The 22,046-nt window shown below is 37.0% G+C and overlaps 1 protein-coding gene across 1 annotated transcript in view; it reads right to left on the minus strand.

Moving 5' to 3' along the window:
- Nucleotides 1-1,135: 1,135 nt before the first annotated feature.
- DPYD (dihydropyrimidine dehydrogenase) overlaps nucleotides 1,136-22,046 on the minus strand; it is an 820,949-nt gene continuing 800,038 nt past the window's right edge. Inside the window, exons 22-23 of the mRNA XM_060090168.1 lie at nucleotides 5,807-5,947; nucleotides 1,136-2,561 (exon numbers count right to left, since the gene is read on the minus strand). Of these exons, the coding sequence (XP_059946151.1) occupies nucleotides 2,391-2,561; nucleotides 5,807-5,947 (312 nt within the window). The 3' untranslated portion in view covers nucleotides 1,136-2,390. The remainder of the gene's footprint in view (nucleotides 2,562-5,806; nucleotides 5,948-22,046) is intronic.

Below are 22,046 nucleotides of genomic sequence, written 5' to 3' on the forward strand. Positions count from 1 at the left end.
TTGAAATTCTGTGTTTATTATAAAGTATAACCTGATTATATGAGCTCTAGTGTAAACATATTTTTAAGTGAACACATTAAAGATCTTAATGAACTCATTGTTAACAAGGGAACCAGTAAGATTTACAATTTGTTCCAGTATAAACATTTTAATTTTAAAATAACAATACATAATAGAAGAGACAGAAGATGATTTGTATCCAAAACATATCTTTGTTTTCTAAATTGCTTCACTATAGGATGTTTTTAAATGAGAAAAAAAAAAAGAATATTTATTCAGTAAGAGTTATTTAATTAACCTGTATTATTTTGTTTTATCCTCACAATAACCTTAGGAATTAGAAACTATTTTAATACCAATTTTATAGATTAGGAAGTTTGGTTGTCTGAGGTAACAAGCAATTAAGTGACAGCCAGATATCAAACTCCAAAGACTGCAATTATCTTCCCACTTTGGTTAAAGCTCACAGAATGTAAAGGACATATGTTTGGAATTGTAGTGGAGGCTCTTAGTAGGAGAGTGTTGAATTCCATTTTAATGAAACTGCATTTAATTTGTTAACACATGAAAGGATCTGGAGGTTTTTATGGTGGTAGAGAAATATGATGGGACATTCATGTTGGCAAGTAATCTATTAATAGAATAGCACTGAAGAAGTGGGAGGGGATGTTGGATGGCCTGTTAGGAGGTATTACAAGAGCTGGATAATACACAGTGGAGGAAAGAACCATGGCAGTTTCTACAATTTAGAGCTGGGGAAAGACATGGGGAATGTTTTCGTGGTAAAATTGTTGGACATGGTAAGGGACTGCATGAAAGCAGGGAAGATAAAAAGCAGGAGAAGTAACTATTTTGACTTTTGAAATTGAGTTTGAAATGCTTAAATACAGCAAGTGGTCAGATACATGGATAGAAGTCCAACTTGGAGGTATAGATGTTAGCACCATCTGTATAGAAGGGGTTATCAGAGTCAAGAGTGGGAAGAAATCTTAAGGACACCTTCATTAGATTTGAACTAGCTTGATATGTATGACTGACTGTGAATGGAATTTGCTGTAGAATTAACACCAAACTGCTCTACCAAGAGATAGCAAAAGACCGTGTTATTTTAAATGTTCTATAAAATTTTATTTGGTATTATTCAATCATACAGATTTTGTGGTAAATGCGCATTTCTAAAAGTGCATAATCAAACATTTAATTTTTCTTGATCTTGCATTTGTCACAGAAATATGCCACAGATGATTACATAAAGATTCACTACTTATGGATTCATATTAAAATATTCCACAAAGAAGAGATAAACTAATTTATAGGATGCTACTTGCTGATTATGAAAATAGAGAAATACAAAAATATTATTTGGCAATAACAGAAAATATTTCTTTTTTATTTAATTACTTTCAAAATTCAACATAAACACTAAAATAAAGAGTTGGTAAAGTGGTATCACACATTTAATATATATTTCCAATACTATATTTTTCATTCTTGAAAAATGAAGCACATGACCCACTGCTGTATAATCTGGGTTGTGTTCAAACATTAATTGCTGTAATCATGAAGGTTACTATTAGAAGCAGATAGAACAGATCTTTGCACAGCAAAAGAGTGTCTTTAACCAGAGCTCCGTCCTAATGCGTCTTACTTTGTTAGGAACATAGTTTAAATATTTAAAGAAGAATGTCATGTTGATTCATTGGTGGCGTTTGGACACCCATCTAAGGAGTGAGTGATGAATATCACAGCGTGATATGAACGGTTACTAAATACTCTCGCCTTCAGTATCCAGCACCAAAAAGAAGTTATTTCAGTGAAGAGGCCTTAAAAAAGTTTCTCAAATCCTTGTTGGCTTTCTTTTCCTGCCACAGTAAATTATTATTTGACTTCATTTGAGCTTTATGGAGCTAATTACCTTTGCTTAGAAACAGAGTTAAAATTAAATGTAATTTTTAATTATAAAATGTTTCCTTGGAAACATTTGCTCATAAGTTAAATTGTACTTTGTTCCAAAATACTTATTTCTTTTACAATTAGAAATCAAAGAAGAGCCCAGCATAGGGCAATTTGGAAACTGTAGCATTAATTGCCACAAAACTGCTCATATTTTTCATAATGGACAACTGATGGTGAACATCCAATTAACTGCTACACAGTTATATTTAACAACTCTCCTCAGAAAAGAATTATTCTATTTTATGACCATTAATTGAATGGTCACTGGCAGTAGACATTTTTAAAATTAGGAATTTCTTTAGAAATTATCTTTTTTTATTTAGAAATTATATATTTGTTTGAATTTAGAAAGAGCTGAGCATAATGATCACAATTAAAAAGATCAGCGTAAGTAGGTGACCTCAAGGTCCACAGCAACTGTTTCACAAATCACCTTAAGACACGGGATTCACAGCCAAGGGCAAGCCTCTCTTTGGTTCATAAGGTGTTGTCCTGGAAACCATTCTGATGCAGTCGATAATAGGGCAGACGGAGAGACACAGGGTACAGCCTGTACAACCATCAGTAATGGTGGGCAGGTGGGTTTCAGGATCAAACTGGATAGCCTGCGAACAGAAATAGAGTCTTGCTGTCACTGCCCACAAAGGTCAAGAATGCCCCCATTTTAGCATCAATGTTTTTTTCCACTGCAGGAGAGCTGCACTTGGAGACAACTACGCCCAGCACTGTGGTGCAGCTATAGCAACAGTTGAGCTGCCAGGGAGAAGGGGGAAAAAAAAAGGACAAAAAAGAAATGCTTTTAAAATTAGAAACACAACGTTTAAAATTCCTGAGAGGTATTTTTCTCTCTTTGTGTGAGGAAAATATTTCATAACATAGCAACTCTCTAGTGTCCTGTGTTCTGAGAAGAACATAGGTCTTGTCAGTCTGACCATGACTGGGCAGGTGTCGGCTACCTGAGGGGGGCAGGGTGCTTCCACACCTTGTCCTTCTCCCACTCATGGTTCTCGACAGCGGAGAAGCGTCACTGTCAGATGGGGCAATGAATGCACTTGTTTGGATTTCAAATTATGTGTGTAGTGTTTAGAAGAAGGCAAAAGGAAAAAAAAAAATTAGCTTAAGTGCCAGCTTTCAGGTTTGAGGATTTCCAAGCTGATTCTAGGCATTACCCGACTACCAAGGGAAAAAATCACTGAAAGATGGGAGCCTGGACACCTGGCTTCCTGGTCCTGGCCTGACACTCCTCAGCTGGGAGAACCAGGATAAGGCTTCCAGCTCCAAAGCTGCTCAGGATTTTGAGAAATTCAATAATTTATTCCATTCCCCACCCCTTCTTTCCTTCCTTCCTTTCTTTTAACATGAAGCAATCTATAATATGCAATGAAAATACCTAGCGTGAAATTTACAATTGAGATTTTTATTTAAAGTCATGATGATTATTTGTTAAAGAGAGATATTTCAACAGTGGAAACAACATGCAAGAATTTCCATCTAGGGGAGACTTCAGGGTAGCTACGTGGGGGCAGAGGGGACTTGAGGACTTGTCTGGAATCTTGAAGAACAATTTGATGTTTTTATTCAGATGGTGCACTAATTTGGAGGGCCGAGCTAGGGGGCTGAGCAAAATTATGAGGGTCATTAAGCCCCCGCCTCACTCCAGATACTCCTTGAGGCCAGGTCTGCAAATCTTACATTTTGAAATAATTACTGAATTGTGTTGTGTTTTTTTTTTCCTGTGTCATATACAACATGCTATATAATCCAATTCAAAATATTTTTTATGTTTAAAATTTTCCTCCCCCAAATTAGGTTACTCGTAACTATAATTTTTTTCTCTTTTATGCACATAAAAATGAAAATGGTCTCATTAGAGTAAATTATGTCAGGCTGCTTAATATTTTTTTTTTTTTTTTTTTGCGGTATGCGGGCCTCTCACTGTTGTGGCCTCCCCCGTCGCGGAGCACAGGCTCCGGACGCGCAGGCTCCGGACGCGCAGGCTCAGCGGCCATGGCTCACGGGCCCAGCCGCTCCGCGGCATATGGGATCCTCCCAGACCGGGGCACGAACCCGTATCCCCTGCATCGGCAGGCGGACTCTCAACCACTTGCGCCACCAGGGAGGCCCTGGAAACAACCATATATGTGAACAAGAACTGTAGTTATGAGAAACTATTAGAAAAGTTGTCTAAACAAATTGTTGCCATGTTTTGTAAAACAACATCTCAGATGGCTGTTTAAATGAGTAAAAGCTCTTTCTCTTCCTTATGTACCCTTTTATAAATAGAAATCCAAGAAAAATTGATGAAAATAAAATAATACTTATGTTTTAGAAATCTTATACATTGGGCTTCCCTGGTGGCGCTGTGGTTGAGAGTCCGCCTGCTGATGCAGGGGACACGGGTTCGTGCCCCGGTCCGGAAAGATCCCACATGCCGCGGAGCGGCTGGGCCTGTAAGCCATGGCCGCTGAGCCTGCGCGTCCGGAGCCTGTGCTCCGCAACGGGAGAGGCCACAACAGGGAGAGGCCCGCGTACCGCAAAAAAAAAAAAAAAAAAGAAGTCTTATACTTTGAAAATTTGCAAACATGTAAAACTTTTCAGTTGAAGATTTTGATTTTCTATTTTTTATCTTTTAGAGACATAAGAGTCAAAGGACTTTTAAAATCTTTAAAAATGTATAATTGTGATTTTCCCCCTCATTAATAAGATTAGTTTTGCTAAAATTGTACCAAGGCTGGAATTTCAAGGTGGGAATTTAAATCTAAGATTTAAGATGTTAGAACCCTGATGCTATGATTTTAGTGACAGAACTTCCTTACTTATCTCTGATTGGTTAATTAGAGAAAAGAGGAAAATGAATGTGATATGATTAGCATTTTCAAAATAACCGTTAGAGACACTTCTCAGATAGAAAAAAAAAGTGATACAAGAGTGGAAATTTGGTATAGAAGTAGTGTTAAATTAAGGAAGAAGAGATTTTTTTAAAATTAAAATTATGTCTGTCTTACCTGGATTAAGGCAATCAGAAGAATATGTAATATCGTACCACAAGCAAATAGGAACTTTCTCCAAGCTGAATAAGGTAAATGAACTACAATTTTTAACACTGGCCATTTTATCTATTTTGAAAATTCATTAATCATCTTAAAGGGATCTTCTTTTACTTTATTTTATTTTACTTTATTATAACTTGAAATATTTAATGAAAATAATATTATTCTGTAGTTTTTAGCCTGAAGACAGATGAATGCCCATTTTTTCTTTATTGTTCCATGGCAGACTCTCAGCTGAAGGCTGAGGAACTGGGAAGAATCTCTGGATCATTTCATGTGGTAGGAATACAACTTGTTGGCTCTTCCAGCTATAGAGGAATTTCTGGTCCCAACCAGCCCATCTAGTTGGTGGGAAAATGCTTTTTCTTTCTAACTGAAGCTCAATCAGTACTGAATGGAAGACCATTCCCTTTTGGTAGAAGGAAGCAAGTCCTTTCAGGGTCATGGCAATAAATTGTAGTTCTTTTCCCTCTGCATGAGAGCATAATGCTTCCTCATGGCCATAATTGTGTGAATTTCTTTTTTTGTTTGAATTTTTCCTTCCAATTTTATGGGTGATGAAATGATACTAAAACAATACTGTGCACTGAATGGTGGCATCGTTAGTATGAGTTATGGCTTCCCTTTAAAAAAAATCACTATGTTATGAGGGTGAGAGGACAGAGAGCTATGTCACTGCTGAGTAGCAATGTTTGGCACGTCTGGTCTGAATCCCACACTTTGTGACAGAAGATGTTTTCTGCTACAAAACCCAAGAAGAAATATGCCTCACAGCATCCTAATTGCAGCAGGATTCTTACCTGGTAGCCAGAGTCATTACAGGTCATGTAGCATTTGCCACAGCTGATACACATTTCTTCATCAATCACAGCCACAACTTGCTCTAAGTTGCTCAGTTCACCAAATGTTCCAAGGTACTGCAGTGCTTTTCCAATCACATCCTGAAAGATAGGCACTGAATTACTTACAGTGTTCATTGTAAAACATTACTATGTGATGATTAATATCTGTCCAAATTTCCCTGTTTTTATAGAATGCTGCATTATATAACTTAGAAGGTTTTGGATATTGTAGTTCTCACAGATATACTTTTTATAATTATAGCTTACATATTTCTGTCTCCTGAAAGATGGGCTTTCTGTATATATCTAGCGTAGAAACACAAGACCTAACTAATTGCATTCATCAGGTTTTCTACAAATGATCTAAATCAGTGTTTCTGTGGACAGAAGAAATGACACCCTTTTCAGTGGTTGTGGCTTACTTTTTCTCCATTTTGGACTTTGAATGATCCAAAAGTAATGAAAAGTGACAAAGGGTAATGCACTGATACTAGAAAACTTTAGATTGCTAGGAATGAGAGGAATAAAAATGTGGACACTATGCATTTATAGCACTGCATTTGGAGTCTAGATTTCATTCAGAAGAGTGCTTTGATAGCATACCCACCTGTCATGTCTTGAAGAGTATATTTCATTATTTTATAATTCTAATTTATGTTAATTAATTAGGTTCACTTAATAGCTAAATAAGATGCTCTTTTACTATTAAAGAACCAGGATTTTCTTCATTCACCACTGAAGATTTTTCATGCTGTTACACATTGCTTTGTTCTTCATATTAATTGGAAGTGTGCTTAATATGTGAAGCACAGAAGATGTTTCATCAACAATAAGAAACACTTTGTTTCATAAAACAAAACAGAAGAATGTAACAATGTTTGTAAAATTAGTATGCTGTCAAGATTTTCTGCTTCTGTTTTTAACTTTTAACAAGACAATCTTTTGTTTGAATTCAAGGTCTGTCTTCAAGGTGGTTTGACTCATATTTAAAGCCATCTTCCTATATTCTCTATCTTATTTTCTGCTCTTCTTTTTATGACCTTGGTTACCCCTTTTTACTCTATTTTTTCCCTATTGCAGCTCTAAATGACAACATGCTCATGACTTTGAGCTTTTAAACTGAAACAAAGTTTACAAAATTATATACCATTCGTGTGTCTCAAAAAATAAGGTGATCAAAAACTTACTGTCTTTACTATTTTCTTTTCAGTGTGTTGAAGGCATAATTTCAGTGATAGCACAGTCTGTTTGTAGGGGGGAGGTGCACTTGATGTCCAAATCAGTATCTCCATTCTGAATTTCTCTCACAAACTTAAGATCTACTTTTATCAGCTGCATGATGAGCACTGTCATTAGAATTTGGTATGTCAAATTCACCACTCACTGAATTTTTCATCAGCATCACAAAACTGGATCTTCCTTCTGATTTCCTTAGTCTTATTAACACTGTTAGGATTTCTTCAGTCACTGAGGCTTGAAATTTCAGAGCTGTATTTCACTCTGACTTCTCCCTGCTCCAAAATCTCATCAGTTGCCAAGTCTTCTGAGCTCTGGATCTGCAATATCTTTTGAATCCTCTTTCCAAGTCTACTATAATCTTTAACCATTACTAATTAATTTCCCATTACTTCTAATGTAGTTACAAGAGCCTACATGTCTCATCCTCTTATTCTCCCTTTCCTTTCTACCTTATGCAGTGTTGTCATCTTCATCTACGCTGTAGAGCACAGATTAAATTTTCTCACTACCTTACTCAAAAATCTGTTGAATTAAATACAGTTTCACATTTAAGTCTAGCATTTAAGGCTTTCTACCAACTAGTCTTTTTTGGTCTTATTTCTCACTTCCAAACACCATGTGCTTTAGCTACACTGGACACATGCCCTACACTGAACACACTTGTCAGTCAACTCCTCTGGCACCTAATTTTATCTTGAGTCCTCTGTCCAGAATACCCTTCCTTCCCATCTTCACTTTGAGAAATCCTGTCCATCCTTCAAAGACATCTCACATGCCACTACTTCATGAAAATCTCCTTAATTCTTCCTTCTCCTTTCCTAACCAAATTGAAGATGTGATCTCCCTCTTCTTCATTCTCTTCTTCCTTTGTCTCCTACATCTTTTTCTCCTGCCCTTTTCCCCTCTTCATCCCCTCTCTCTCCCCCTCCTACCAATGCAATGGCCTAGAGTGTTTTATGTATTATGTGGAGCTAATGGTTACAGATTACTTTGAGTTCTTACTATGTATCAGGCCAGTGCCATAATTTTTAAGCATTTTCTCATTTAAATCTCACACATTTTATAGAAGATGAGATTATTGACATTTAAGGTATAAAATTAAATAAATGATGAAGCAGGGATTCAGACCAGTGCTGCCTAACTTCAAATTCTATGGTCATAAGCACTCTGCTTTACTGGCTCATCTGTTATTTCTCTATTTAGCAAATTTTACTTCATGTTGTAGATATTTTCTACATTCAGCTCCTATTTGCAGTCTCTTAGGAGGCTTTATTCATCTTTGTATCTCATGTTGTGTATCTTGCTCCTCAGATCACTGAAACATAATGGGTACTCAAATATTTGTTTAAATAAATGTATCTTTAGTTTTTCTATATACTAAATATTCAGCAAAATATTAGGCACACAGTTGTATGAGCTAAGAGCTATTTTTTGATTTACTGAATACTTTTATTAATATGAGATTCACAAAAAGATTTGAGTACCTCTTTAAATACAAAATAATCATAGTCAAAGTATCTGGGTATGTTTAATATTTTCTAATAATTTAAGACAGTAAAAGCATGATGTCACTCTATTGCTGTAAAATACTATACGTGATAGAAAATAACTTTTTCAATCTAGTAAACAAATTAGTCAAAACAGTTGTTTCATTGAATTAGATCATGGCTTGACTGAAATCATCAGTAAATACTCAAAAGACGATTAAACAGGAAACTCCCTAGATGGTCATCCAGCTTATAAGGCTTATTCCAAAGAAACAATGCATATTTCTAAGATATTTTATTGTAAGAAGCAAATTCACATTATGTGTATATCAAATATGCCTTTTGCTCTATATTGGAGATTTGCTGTTGTTATTTATTAAAACACCATTGTTTAATGTGAAACTAAATAAAACAAAGTCCTTGGAGCCTCTAAAAATTATTTACACATGGTGTTAAAAATCACCCCTCATTCATCATAGTTCTTAAGAAAATTATGTATATATATATTTAATCTGGAAGAGGATAAAAGAATGGCTACTATTTTAAGTTATTTTGTAAAGAGTAATCAAAGAAAATGAATTATCACTCTATGTGGCAGACAACGAGGACATTTGTTTAAAACTCAAAGCTTCCAGGTAGTAATGCCAGCTTATAAATACCCTTGAGTACACGTTCTGGAATTTGGAGTTTGCTCAAAGTTGCATATAATCAGTAAAGCACATATGGCTAGTCTAGTCCCTGTTGGACACATACCTGTGGAGATTAGGGTACCTACATTCATTATTCCAAGCAGGGTGTGGATATACAAAGGTCGCGTGATCTGCTATAGCCATCCCTGATTAGTGGAAAAGTTTATGTGTGAATGTGTATGTGGGAAAAGTGATGCCAAATTCTTTAAAGTGTAGGTGATACATTTGATTTAAATATGTTTTCCCAAAATTAATGTTGGGAAGTAGTACAGAGTTCTAGAATCACATCTTGGTCAATTAATTATTTGTTTGGGATAATCAAAAGTATTTTTAAAAACTAGATCAGTCAATATTTCTGTTTGATATAAAGTTTGGGGTCAAAAGTGAGGAACTAGAGGGCCCCCATCCCATCCCTGCTGCATCATACTTAATGTATTAGGCTGAGTATGAATTTCTTAGTTTTGGCCTACTTTTTTTACAGGTGATTGAAGTATTTTCAAGTTGTGATTGATATCTGGCATGTTAACTGTCCTTAGATTTAAGTCTTCTACACATCTGATTAGCATACTATTTATGATACCTGTAAAAAAGTGTCATTCAAAGGCCAGGACCCAGGACAGTGTGCTGTGGGCAATCACTATGATGTCTATCCAAAACAGATCAAAATCGTTTGGACGTAGCTGTTTAATTACTTTACCATTTCCTTATCTCTACCATTACCAATGTCACAGGTTCTTATCTGTTACATCAAGTTCACTGCTTGCCTAATAAACCTATCAAAATAGGAAATGAGATAACTCTGTTTGTTCTCACAGAACTTATGCTGACACTTGATAATTTCTTCCTTTACTAATGCTCTCAAGTCAAAAGTTTAATGATCCTTAATGAAGCTTTCTGGTCTACTTCTCTCTTTTCTTCACTCCCCTTGCCACATCAACCTTTTCCTTTTCTAAAGAACCTGGAGCACCATTTAATTTTTAGCAGCGTGATACAGCAATATCATACTAAAACAGTTTCAAAAATAGAGCATACAATTTATTTTTGATATCCTATATAATGTCCTCCGAGCTAGGAGACAGGGATGGTGACTGTACAATTAGAAAGGGAAGTCTTGAGTTTAAATTCAGTAGAACTCTGATAACAGGACTCAGCGTGAATAAGCTGAGTTGGGAGGGCAGAGACAAAGCATGATTTAGGAAATAAAGTAGTAAGTAAATTAGTGGAGAAGGTAAGAGAAGCAAGCAAACCAAGAGATGGGGTAGAAGCTAGTGAGGACCTGGGAACTGAAGTGGGTGAGAGAGGGTGGAGCGGAAGGGAGCTTGTTACTGAGAGACAGATGGGTGAGGTTTGGGTGTAGTCAAGGTTAGTTCAGTACAGATCTGTGGCCCTGATCACTGTATTCTTTTTACGTGGGCCGGCTCAGGCTTTAAAGTAGCAAGTTCTCACCAGACACTTTGGATTTAAATACATTTAATGAGGCTAAATGTGATGTGTTTCTACTTTATCCTTACCTATCTTGGGCTTCACCTCTCGAATATGTTTTCCCTATCCCTCAGAGCATTCTTTTTTTTTTTTTTTTTTGTGGTACATGGGCCTCTCACTGTTGTGGCCTCTCCCGTTGTGGAGCACAGGCTCCGGACGCGCAGGCTCAGCGGCCATGGCTCACGGGTCCAGCTGCTCCACGGCATGTGGGATCTTCCCGGACCGGGGCATGAACCCGTGGTCCCCTGCATTGGCAGGCGGACTCTGAACCACTGCGCCACCAGGGAAGCCCATCTAACAGAATTCTTTATGGTGATGCTACAAAGATAATAGGAGCTGAACAGTTCTAATTGTAAGTTAACAGTATACCATCTGCTCTAAGTAGTGGGTGTATTCTCTCTCTTTTTTTTTAAACTTTTAATAGACAAAATACATTTCCATTTTTCCTAATATTTTCTCCAGATTCAGATAATTTGAGGCTTTGGTATTTCTGAAACATTTTAAAATCTTGATGCCACTCTTTTATGGTCATCGCTGGTAATGTGATCTCTAGTTTCTCATATGACCATTCAATACTGAGTTATCTAAATGCTTCACTCTTTTCCTATTCCTCGTGAAACTCAGAGATTATGTCACCAAATTTCAATTTGACAGCCTCTCATCCTTCTTGATCCATGTTCAGGTTAGAGCTCTGACTACAGGATTGTTTTCTATTGTTGTTTCTGAGCTCCCTGAAAGTAGATTTACTAAAGGTGGCATACTTGTACATTTAAGCTTAGACTTCCTTTCTGTGGCCTAACAAACTCTACGATGATATGGGATGGTTACTTTCCTTCAAGATTCTCTTAGCTGCCATTTTCCCCAAACAGATTTTTATAAGGAACCAGAAAGAAGTCAATGCAGTAAGTCTCTCATTGCTTCTCTCTCCTTTGTGAGATTAAATTTCCAACATGGCAATTCAATAGTTTTGCCAATGTTTTGCCTTTAGTGGAGTGGGATTTTCATCTGAAGTCTGTAAAGGCTTACATTGCTGCTCTATCTTGCCTGTCTGTATTAACCATCTGGTTATGGGGTCTCTGATGTAGTCCCCGAAAACATTTCTGTTTTCCTTTCATTTCACTCTCCTGCACCTGCTTCCTCCATGCTTCACTTTCACGTTTGTGGATTTCCATGCATGTGTATATCTTTTTGACATATACTGCTCCTCCCCCAGCCCTTTCATCAGACTTATTTATTCCAAAGAAGATATACCTTTCCATCATCATATTCCGGTCAGGAATCACATCTCAAAACATCCCCGTAGGACTTAAGAGTTGATTTTCACCATATTCTGTTCATGTGTTTTAAAGTCCAGTTTGATAATTTTTCATCTGCTATTTGTCTGTATATAGACAACTGAGAATGTTAATGCCTCCCACCCATTTCTCTGGTATCTTCTGAAAATTGCTGGGAAAATCCTCCACTATTTTTCTTCCTGTGCCATCCCTTTTATGCTCCATAGTATCTAATATGCCTTACAGTTATATATGAGTACTTTTCTCCTTCCCCTCACAACTCAATTGAAATAATAAACCTCTCGATCAGGCTGACTGGTCTCCTGCCAACACTGTCTTGCCAGTCTTATGAGATGCAGTCTATCTCTTCCTAGAAGCAGCAGGAAGAGATGAAAACATCACTAGTGCCCCTAAACCATTCATTTTCCTATCCAGAAATTCAAAGACGTTAGAGATACATTCCTGGCTTCATAAAGAGAATGAGAATTCATTCTCATATATATCAACAGAAGTGGGAAGCATTCGGGGAACTTTATAAGCCTTGGCAGACTCTCAAATCTCTGTTATATGCTGCCTGGGACAAAGCACGTTTCTCATTTAGCAGGGCCAAATGTGCACACTGTCACTTCAGTTCTCTTCAGCTAGGAGATAAAACGGCTTCCTGTTTGGTTTCTTTTCTCTAGCACAGGCGAACCTGTGGAATGTGTTAGGAGCTTCTTCAGAAGGTCCTGGTTCATCTTTTAGAAGGAGACCTTTACATCTATTGCTGGAGGTCAGTTGTCTTTTTCTTACTTTATCTCATTCTCCCCCTTCCCCTTCAGCACTGATTTTGATTACCCTCTTCTTCCTCAGAAGCCTTTTCTTTCACAAAAGCGACAGCTCCGCAATATGGCAATATGTATGGTAAATGTTGTGTCACTATGAAATGGAAATCCAGATGTAGGATTGATAAAGAGGAAATTGACTGGATGCCAGGCTGACTCTAGGCCCCCAGACTATTCCCTGCGGTAGGACTGACAGCCTCTGAGACCATTTTTTAGCTTCCAAGGACGCAAAGAGAAGCTGGATACCATGTTGGCTAGCAAAGACTTCTGGTTCTCAAGGACCCCCTAGTCACAGTGTAACATTGGGAGTAACCACTCTTGACGCTCTAGCCGAAATCCTTAGATGTTTAATCAGTATATCCCCTTGCCCTTTTACATCATGTTAAGACTGAGCAAGAAAACTGGATTATTTTCCTCATTACTGCCTCTCAGTTTGGTCCTTTCTAGGAAATTCTATTGAACAAAAGAATGAGTTTTGTATTGGATTTAAGGTCCCATGGCTGCATTTATTCCAAGTATGTATTAACACTATGCTTTGCAAACATACTCATATGCTTGAAATGCCACCTTCCTTTTTTTATTTTTCCTTTCATGAGAGACAGAAGAAGATAGTGATTAAGGCCCAAGTTTTAGAGCCAGATTTTGGAATCAAGTCTTGGTTTTCATGTCTTCCTAGCTGTGTGACCTTAGGCAAGTTATTTAACCTCTCTGTTTATTAATTACTTCATCAGTAAAATAGGGAAAATATGGATACCTGATAGGGTTATGGTGAGGATTAAATGAGTTAATTCACAAGCATGCAGAACAGTGCCTGAAACCTCATAAGTACTTAATAAATATTAGCTTTTATTATTAATTCTCTGCTTAATTAACACTAATTTATTAAACTCCATGTTAAATATCACCATCTCTGTGAAGCTTTGCACAATTACCCGAGGCGGAACTAATCCCTTTCACTCCTCTGTGTTCCCAGAGCATTTTGTACATATTTGATTGAACTGTAAATAATTTTTAACATGTGTCTTTCTCCCTTGTTAGACTATGAGCTCCATAAGGATAGATATCTTTCTTTTTAAAATTCATGTTGTATTCCCAGTTTCCTGGATTGCAGCGAGTGCATAATAAATATATGTTAGCACTACATCTCCACCAAGATCAGGAAAATCCTGGTGCCTTGAACCATGCCTTGTTAGTCTCTGGATGAAGACCCAGTCCTTAGCACACTGCTGAGGTCACATAGCAAATACTCAGTAAATACTTACTGATTGACTGATATTGAAACTGCCTACTTCTGAAGCAGCAGACCATTAAGTCTTATCTGAGGCATTTGAAAGAAAAGAAGAACAAAAGATGAGATCATTGAGCATGGCTTGCCTAGAAATAATATTTTCACACTCATAACCAGAGAAGATGGGGGTAGATTAGAAACTTGAATGCATGACTGAAAAACTTGTTCAGACAAGAGAGGCTTAGTCAACTTTGTGGGACACTGGGGCCCTTTTTATAGCAGATGGGGAATAATATACTGTGCTGGCTGAGAGGATAAACAAAGCAGTGGCATGGAGTTTATTTAAACTATTGAACAGAGGAATCTATAAAGAGGCCAGCAGCGAGGAGGGAAGAAACAGGCTAAAATAAACAGATAGGTGGACAGGGAAAATATTAAGCACAAAAACAGATAACCCAGGCCCTCAGGAAAAAGGGGAGATGGAAAAATGGTATGTCAAGAACAGAAGAAACACTGTAGGGAAAACATAGAAGTGATGAAGCAGCAGAGGGAAGTACATAGCATGCCTGGGTAAGCGTGGTACAATAAAACAATAAAAGCACAAGAAGAAATGTCTGATTCACATGCAGAGAGAAAATGACTCTTAAAGGGAACGTGGCTGTTGATTTCAATGGGGACTGAACAACCACATGGCTTCATCATCCAGATGGAATCTAAAATAATGGGCAAGGGGGCAAGGGACTCATACGAAAATGACAACAACCGTGGCTCCTTACATTTGAATAGAACTATGCCTCGTGTGATACTTTCACACACATCATTTCATTTAGAACAATGGAGTTGAGGTCTTCTGACGTTATCTAGTATTTATTCTCCTTCCTGCCAATCTCCCGCCTAGATTGTTACAACAGCCTTCTAACCAGTCTTCCTGTTTCTGTCCTTGCCCATCTAGGATCTTGTATCAACACTGCAGCCAGAATGAGCCTTTGAAAAATTTTGTCAGATCACATCATTCTTCCTTTTAAAAAGCCTCAATAGTTTCCTGCCAAGGACTTTCCTGCTTTGGGGTCTTTGCATTTTCTGTTCCTTCTGAATGGAATGTTCTCCCCCCACCACCCCCCCGCCGATATTTATCTGCATTGATCACTCTTTGAAGTGTTTACTCATATGCCATTTAACCAGGCAGGCATCTCCTGATCAACCTCTCCAGCAATTACTTTTCTCCTAATCCTGCTGTATCTTCTCCACAGCACTGTGACTATCTGACATAGTATGTACCCACTCGTTCATTTGTTTATTGTCTGTTCTATAATGTACGTAGACACCAAATATAGACACCATGGTGCCTAAGATGTAGACACCATGAGAGCTGGGCTTTTGTTTTGTTCACTACTGAATTGCTAGTGACTAGAGCAGTGCTGGAACATAGTGGGTGGACATTAATAGTTGTTGGATGAATGACAAAATGGATGTATGGGTGAATAGGACAATTATTGCCGACTGGAAATTGGAATCTCAGTGGTTACATGTGAAAGACAAAATGAAACAATACCAGATGTCCTTGCCAAGATGAGCAATGCTTTCTGACCTGTGGGCCACTTCCCCATTCTTAAGACTTCCTCTTTTTTTTCTCCACGTCATCATTTCCTTCTGGTTATTCTCTTATTTCTTTGATCACTTGTTCCCATTTGCTTCTCCAGAACTTCCTACTCCCTCATAGGGTATTAGGTTAAGCAAGAAATGAAGAAAATATATGTGAAGATTCTGTCTTATGTCTGGCACCCAGTAGGCGGTCAGCATGTCAGTTCTTTTTTCTTTATATCATTCAGCACAGGTGCAAAATTAGCTTGAGTTCACTAATATCAATATGCTCAAATCTAACATTTTCACCCCACATTAAAAAACTCATCAAACCTAAAACACCAAGAACAAAACCCTGATTCATTATCTTTCATTTTTCTTTATCTCAGTTAATGGGACTATCAAAAATCTAATCATCTTAGTCTCCTTATTTTCAACTCCTTACTGTCCCTTATACCTCAGTATATAAAGAGAATCATCAAATTTTAGAGGGAGAATTACCAAGGCTTCATCAATTTAACCTCTGCTTCTGTTTCCATAACCATGGCCACTCACCAAATCTAGGACCACATTATGAATCACTGGGAATATCCCTTTTTCCACTTACCCTTCTAATCACTACCCAGTCTACAGGGCTCCTAAAACGCCAGTTCCTCAGAGAGGCCTTCCTCATCTCCTTCAATCTAAATTAGGTCTTGCTATGAAAGAGACTCCATACATCCTATATTTTTCTTTACTGTTTGTATTACAAATATAGCTTTATATTATTAGTGTGATTCTCTGTTTTAATACCTGTTTCTTTCTCTACTCTGTATGCTTCATGAGGACAGAGGCTGTGGCTGTTTTATTTTTTGTACTATAGATGCTCAATTCCTAGCACACTGCTTGTCTCATGGTAGGTATATGATAAAAATTTCCTGAAAAATATATGGACTTCTTCAAAACTTCCTACTTGGTTGACTTCCAGAGCTTTATGTATTCCTACTAACATTCTTGAGCTCACTTTATTGGACATATGGAAATGGAGGGTCACCCTAACCTGTTATCTACTTCAAGCTGTCCATTCCTAACATCATAAACTAATAGTGGGTAACATATACAGTATTTAGGATATGTTTGGTGCAGGCTAAAAGCAGTTCACACACTACCTAATTTATAATCCCATGAGTCAGACTTTTTTTTTTTTTTTTTTTTTTTTTTTTTTTTTGCGGTACGCGGGCCTCTCACCATTGTGGCCTCTCCCATTGCGGAGCACAGGCTCCGGACGCGCAGGCTCAGCGGCCATGGCTCACGGGCCCAGCTGCTCCGCAGCATGTGGGATCTTCCCAGACCAGGGCATGAACCCGTGTCCCCTGCATCGGCAGGCGGACTCTCAACCACTGCGCCACCAGGGAAGCCCAGGCAGACTCTTTAATTATGTCCACCTTACAGACTAGTTAACCAAGGCAAGTTCATGTAGCTGCTAAATGGCAGTGGCATAATTTGAACCCAAGCAGCGTGACAGAGTAGTTCCAGGCTTAATTCAGGAAACTCTTTTCCCATAAATGTAATCTGCTAAAATCTTATAAACCTTGCTATATCTTTCAATGAAGGAAATAGCTTCTTAAGACTTTCTAGCAGTCACTTTCTTCAAACACAGGCTACTTACTAAAATGGCACTGGTAAGCCCAAATTCAGTTTCATTAAATGTCTATGGCATTGCAGTAGGTAGAAAATCATATGTCACTCTCTTATCCAAGATGACTTAATGTATTGTCTGGACTCCGTTCCTTCCTTATTTGCCAAGGATATAGCTTCTTTAATCATGCCCTTTCTAGTAGCTTTAGCTATCGTTTCCTAGCATATAAACACATGCAAGCTTAGAGTATCCTAACATATACAAACCAACCTTTCCCTCTACTACATTTCTTCTTGTCACTTTCCTTTTGATCTTTCTCAAGTTCAGGAAAGAGTATTCCATATGCCATGTCCTTAATTTTGAAACCTTTATTCACTCTTCAATTTACCACCTCCTGGATTCTACTTTTCACCACTCCACTGAATCTGCTTAGGCCAAGATAAGCTAAAATATGAAGGTCTGATGTTTACGCTAAGGAGTTTACCTTAAGATCATGGTTAAGATGTGGGAATTTTAAACGAAGGGTAAAACAATCAGATTTGCATTTAACAAAGAATACTTCATAATAGTTGGAGGATACATTAGATAAGAATGAGAAAAGAAGGTGGGAGGCCAGTTTGTAGAATATTTCAGAATTCCAGGAAAGAATGTGTAAAGAACTTCCCTAAGACCTTTGCTATAGGGAAGAGCAGAAGAGGAAGAGGACATGACAGATAAAAATGGTGGACATTGGTGAATGTCCATGATCCCATTCATGAGAGAGATGAGTCATAGGATGAAATCTAGGCCAAATTTCAGGTTTCTGCTTAGGTAAGAGGGTAGATAGAGTGCTGTTCATTGAGACACAGGACTCAGGAGGAAGATCAGGCTTAGAAGGAACGATAATCAGTTTAGTTTGAAGTACGATGGCCTTTATGCACCTTGCTTAGACTATCCAGGTGGAGGTATCCAGAAGATAGTGGGTGACACAGGTTTGAAGCATAAAAAGAGGTAGGGATGCAATCCAAAAATGGGCAGAAGACCTAAATAGACATTTCTCCAAAGAAGATATACAGATTGCCAACAAACAAATGAAAGTATGCTCAACATCACTAATCATTAGAGAAATGCAAATCAAAACTACAATGAGGTATCACCTCACACCAGTCAGAATGGCCATCATCAAAAAATCTACAAACAATAAATGCTGGAGAGGATATGGAGAAAAGGGAACCCTCTTGCACTGTTGGTGGGAATGTAAACTGATACCACTATGGAGAACAGTATGGAGGTTCCTTAGAAAACTAAAAATAGAACTATCAATCATACAACCCAGCAATCCCACTACTGGGCATATACCCTGAGAAAATCATAATTCAAAAGGAGTCAACACAATATTCACTGCAGCTCTATTTACAATAGCGAGGACACTGAAGCAACCTAAGTGTCCATCATCGGATGAATGGATAAAGAAGATGTGGCACATATATACAATGGAATATTACTCAGCCATAAAAAGAAACGAAATTGAGTTATTTGTAGTGAGGTGGATGGACCTAGAGACTGTCATACAGAGTGAAGTAAGTCAGAAAGAGAAAAACAAATACCGTATGCTAACACATATATATGGAATCTAAAAAAAAAAAAAAGGTTCTAAAGAACCTAGGGTCAGGACAGCTATAAAGACTCAGACGTAGAGAATGGACTTGAGGACATGGGGAAGGGGAAGGGTAAGCTGGGATGAAGTGAGAGAGTGGCATGGACATATATACACTACCAAATGTAAAATAGATAGCTAGTGGGAAGTAGCTGCATAGCACAGGGAGATCAGCTCGGTGCTTTGTGACCCCCTAGAGGGGTGGGATAGGGAGGGTGGGAGGGAGGGAGATGCAAGAGGGAGGAGATATGGGGATATATGTATATGTATAGCTGATTCACTTTGTTATAAAGCAGAAACTAACACATTGTAAAGCAATTATAGTCCAATAGATGTTTAAAAAAAAAAAAGAGGTAAGGGTGGAAGATAGTTGAGTCGATATATAGGAAAAGTTTAAATGAATCATAAAGGGAAATGATATAGTAAGAAGGAAGCAGAGAGAGGAGTCCAGACACCATCATCATGTTCTCTCTCCACCCTTTTCTCTTATTGTACCCCAACCTGCACCTGCTTCTGTCATGTGAAGCTACATGCTGCTACATGAACTCATCAATCTTCCCCTCAAGGTCCATCTTCTGCTACCTTTTCCATCTGGTTAATATCAAGAAGAAAAGGGAACTATGTTGAACATATTTCAAAGTAAAGAATCAGCACTGTAGTAGAAAAAACATTTTTGTCTTCACAGAAATGTTAAAAGTAGTACTAAGGTCTTGCTTTCAAGTAAGGGGCTTATAGCCAAGAATTTTGGACTTTGTCAGAAGGTTTTATTTGTAAAGTTTTTTGTTAAACTCTTCCTTATTAGACAAAGATTTACTTAAGGTATGAAACTTTTTATAGAAATTGGCCATCCTTATTAGAACTTTGTCTAACCCATTTCTGATTCACTCTTGAAAAGTTTTAGCTAATTCTGAGACACTGAACATTTAAATGTAAAGTAAGTCATGCATTTATGATACATTTTTGTCATTGAATCATAACTTGAGAGACGGAAGGAGCCACTTTAAAATGCAAATATTGAAATCTTGGAATGGTTGCTTATTTGTGAAAAAAATTAAAGGTATAGCCATATCTGATACTTTAGAGCAGAACAAATTTTAGATTAATTAAATAATCAAATGTAAATTCCAAAAGAACCAGATGGGGTGAATCCATATAATCTTAAGGTAGAAAAAGCTAAACTAAGCAAATAAAGAAAGGGAGAAATCACAAAACTAGCTTTTGCCAGATATGATTTCATAAAAGTAAAACTTCTGTATGTATATCTAAAAACACCGTCATACAAATTATGAGGCAAATGGCAATATATAAAAAGTTTATTTAAAAAAATCTATGAAACAAAGATAAATACTACAACAGAAAACTGGTCAAAAGTAATAAGTAACAAATTCACAAAAGAAGAAATGGTCAAAAATATATTAAAAAATCATGCCAATCTTACTACTATTTAGATATTGGATATTAAACAAAAAAATACTTTTTTGACTATTATATTAGTTAAAATTAAAAATAAATCTATTGTTGACGGGTGTCTAAGAATGAGTCCTCTCTTACATTTTTTGGCAGAATGTAAATTTGCACGTTCTTCCTGGAGAACAATTTGGCACTATGTATCAAAAGCCCTACAATTTCACCTGCAATTTCTCTAGAGAAAACAATTAGAGATCTACACAAAGATTTCTGTACAACAATAGTTATAATAGCATTATTTGTAAAAAATTCTGGAAATAGCTTAAAAATTCAACAATAGGTTAATTTTTAGAAGTAATAAGTTCATATTATCAAATATTATAAAACCATTAGAGTGATATATAAATAATTATGAGGTTTTTATATAGAAAATTTGAGTATTCTATGTTTAGTTTAATGTATTACATTTAGGTTTAGAAAAAGAACTAGAATTTTATAAATCTAAATTTTAATAGTGATTAAGTTGAGGTGGTAGGATTAGGGGTAAATTTTAGATTAATCTTTGTGCTTTTAACAGAAACAAAACCAAACAAACAAATGAAACTACAGAAGGTCAGGAGGAGGAAGAAAAGAAGAAAGGAAAAGAGATGTCTTTGTCCAGTGGTCTGCTCTTACAGATCTCTCATTAGATATTTGACCCAAATCAAGTGATTAGTAGCACAGCGGTGACAAAAGCCATGTGTCACAATTCCCTTACTAAACGTTATTCTCCTTGTTCTATACTGACACCTTCATCTTCCATGAGCAATCTCTAGGTATATTTTGTATATCTTCTAGAATGGACCAAACATTTTCATCCCTATTATGAGCCAATCTTTTCAATCCTAATCCAACAATTCTCAATTTCACCTCCATCCCCCACTCTACCACTGTTTACTATGTGACTTGATCAAATTATTTAATGTTTTTTAATTCCTCAATTTTCTTATCTATAAAATGAATATAAAGATAGTACCTATCCCAAGTATTGTGAAGATTAAATGAGATAAAACATGTATAGCACTTGGAACAGTATTGGCATATTAGAGCTATTGGTTGCTACATACTTCCATTGGTGCTTTCAGGAGATGAAATTTCTCTCCTACTCTGGAAAATCATACTGGAATATGAATAAAAGTGAATTTATTAGAGGACAACTGCTCTAATTAAAAATACAATCATACACACACAGAGCTCACTTTTGGTAACAACATCATGGCTCTAGAGATCAAGTGTCATCTAACGCCACCACAAATATCTCTGGGACAGGAACAGATCTCTATCTTCTTTCTTCCTCTAAAACATAAGCTCTGTCCCACTCTATAGAGATATAAAGCCTTATAGAAAGCAAGATGAAATGAGCAGTCATTGTCATAGTAAATGTAATTCCTCATTTTCCAGAAATAGTTGCACCTATAACTGGTGAAAATTCCCCATCTCTCTGCAGAAAAACCTCCCATTATCAGTTACCATTATGCTTTCTGACAGGACACACCATATTTCTAGAAATGATAACAGGTATTATAGAATGGGTATAGACACCCTGGGAAGAAAAACAAGGTAGTGGAAAATCCACTGGACATTGAGAAAAATCTACCATAGCAGCCCCTTAATATGTCAGCAATGTTATGGTCTTAGTTATGGGAAGATGGTGTCAATGGTCTCTTGAGGCTTATGTAATGTAACACCAGGGG

The sequence above is a fragment of the Mesoplodon densirostris genome, chromosome 2, assembly GCF_025265405.1.
Source record: "Mesoplodon densirostris isolate mMesDen1 chromosome 2, mMesDen1 primary haplotype, whole genome shotgun sequence".
Classification (NCBI taxonomy): domain Eukaryota; kingdom Metazoa; phylum Chordata; class Mammalia; order Artiodactyla; family Ziphiidae; genus Mesoplodon; species Mesoplodon densirostris.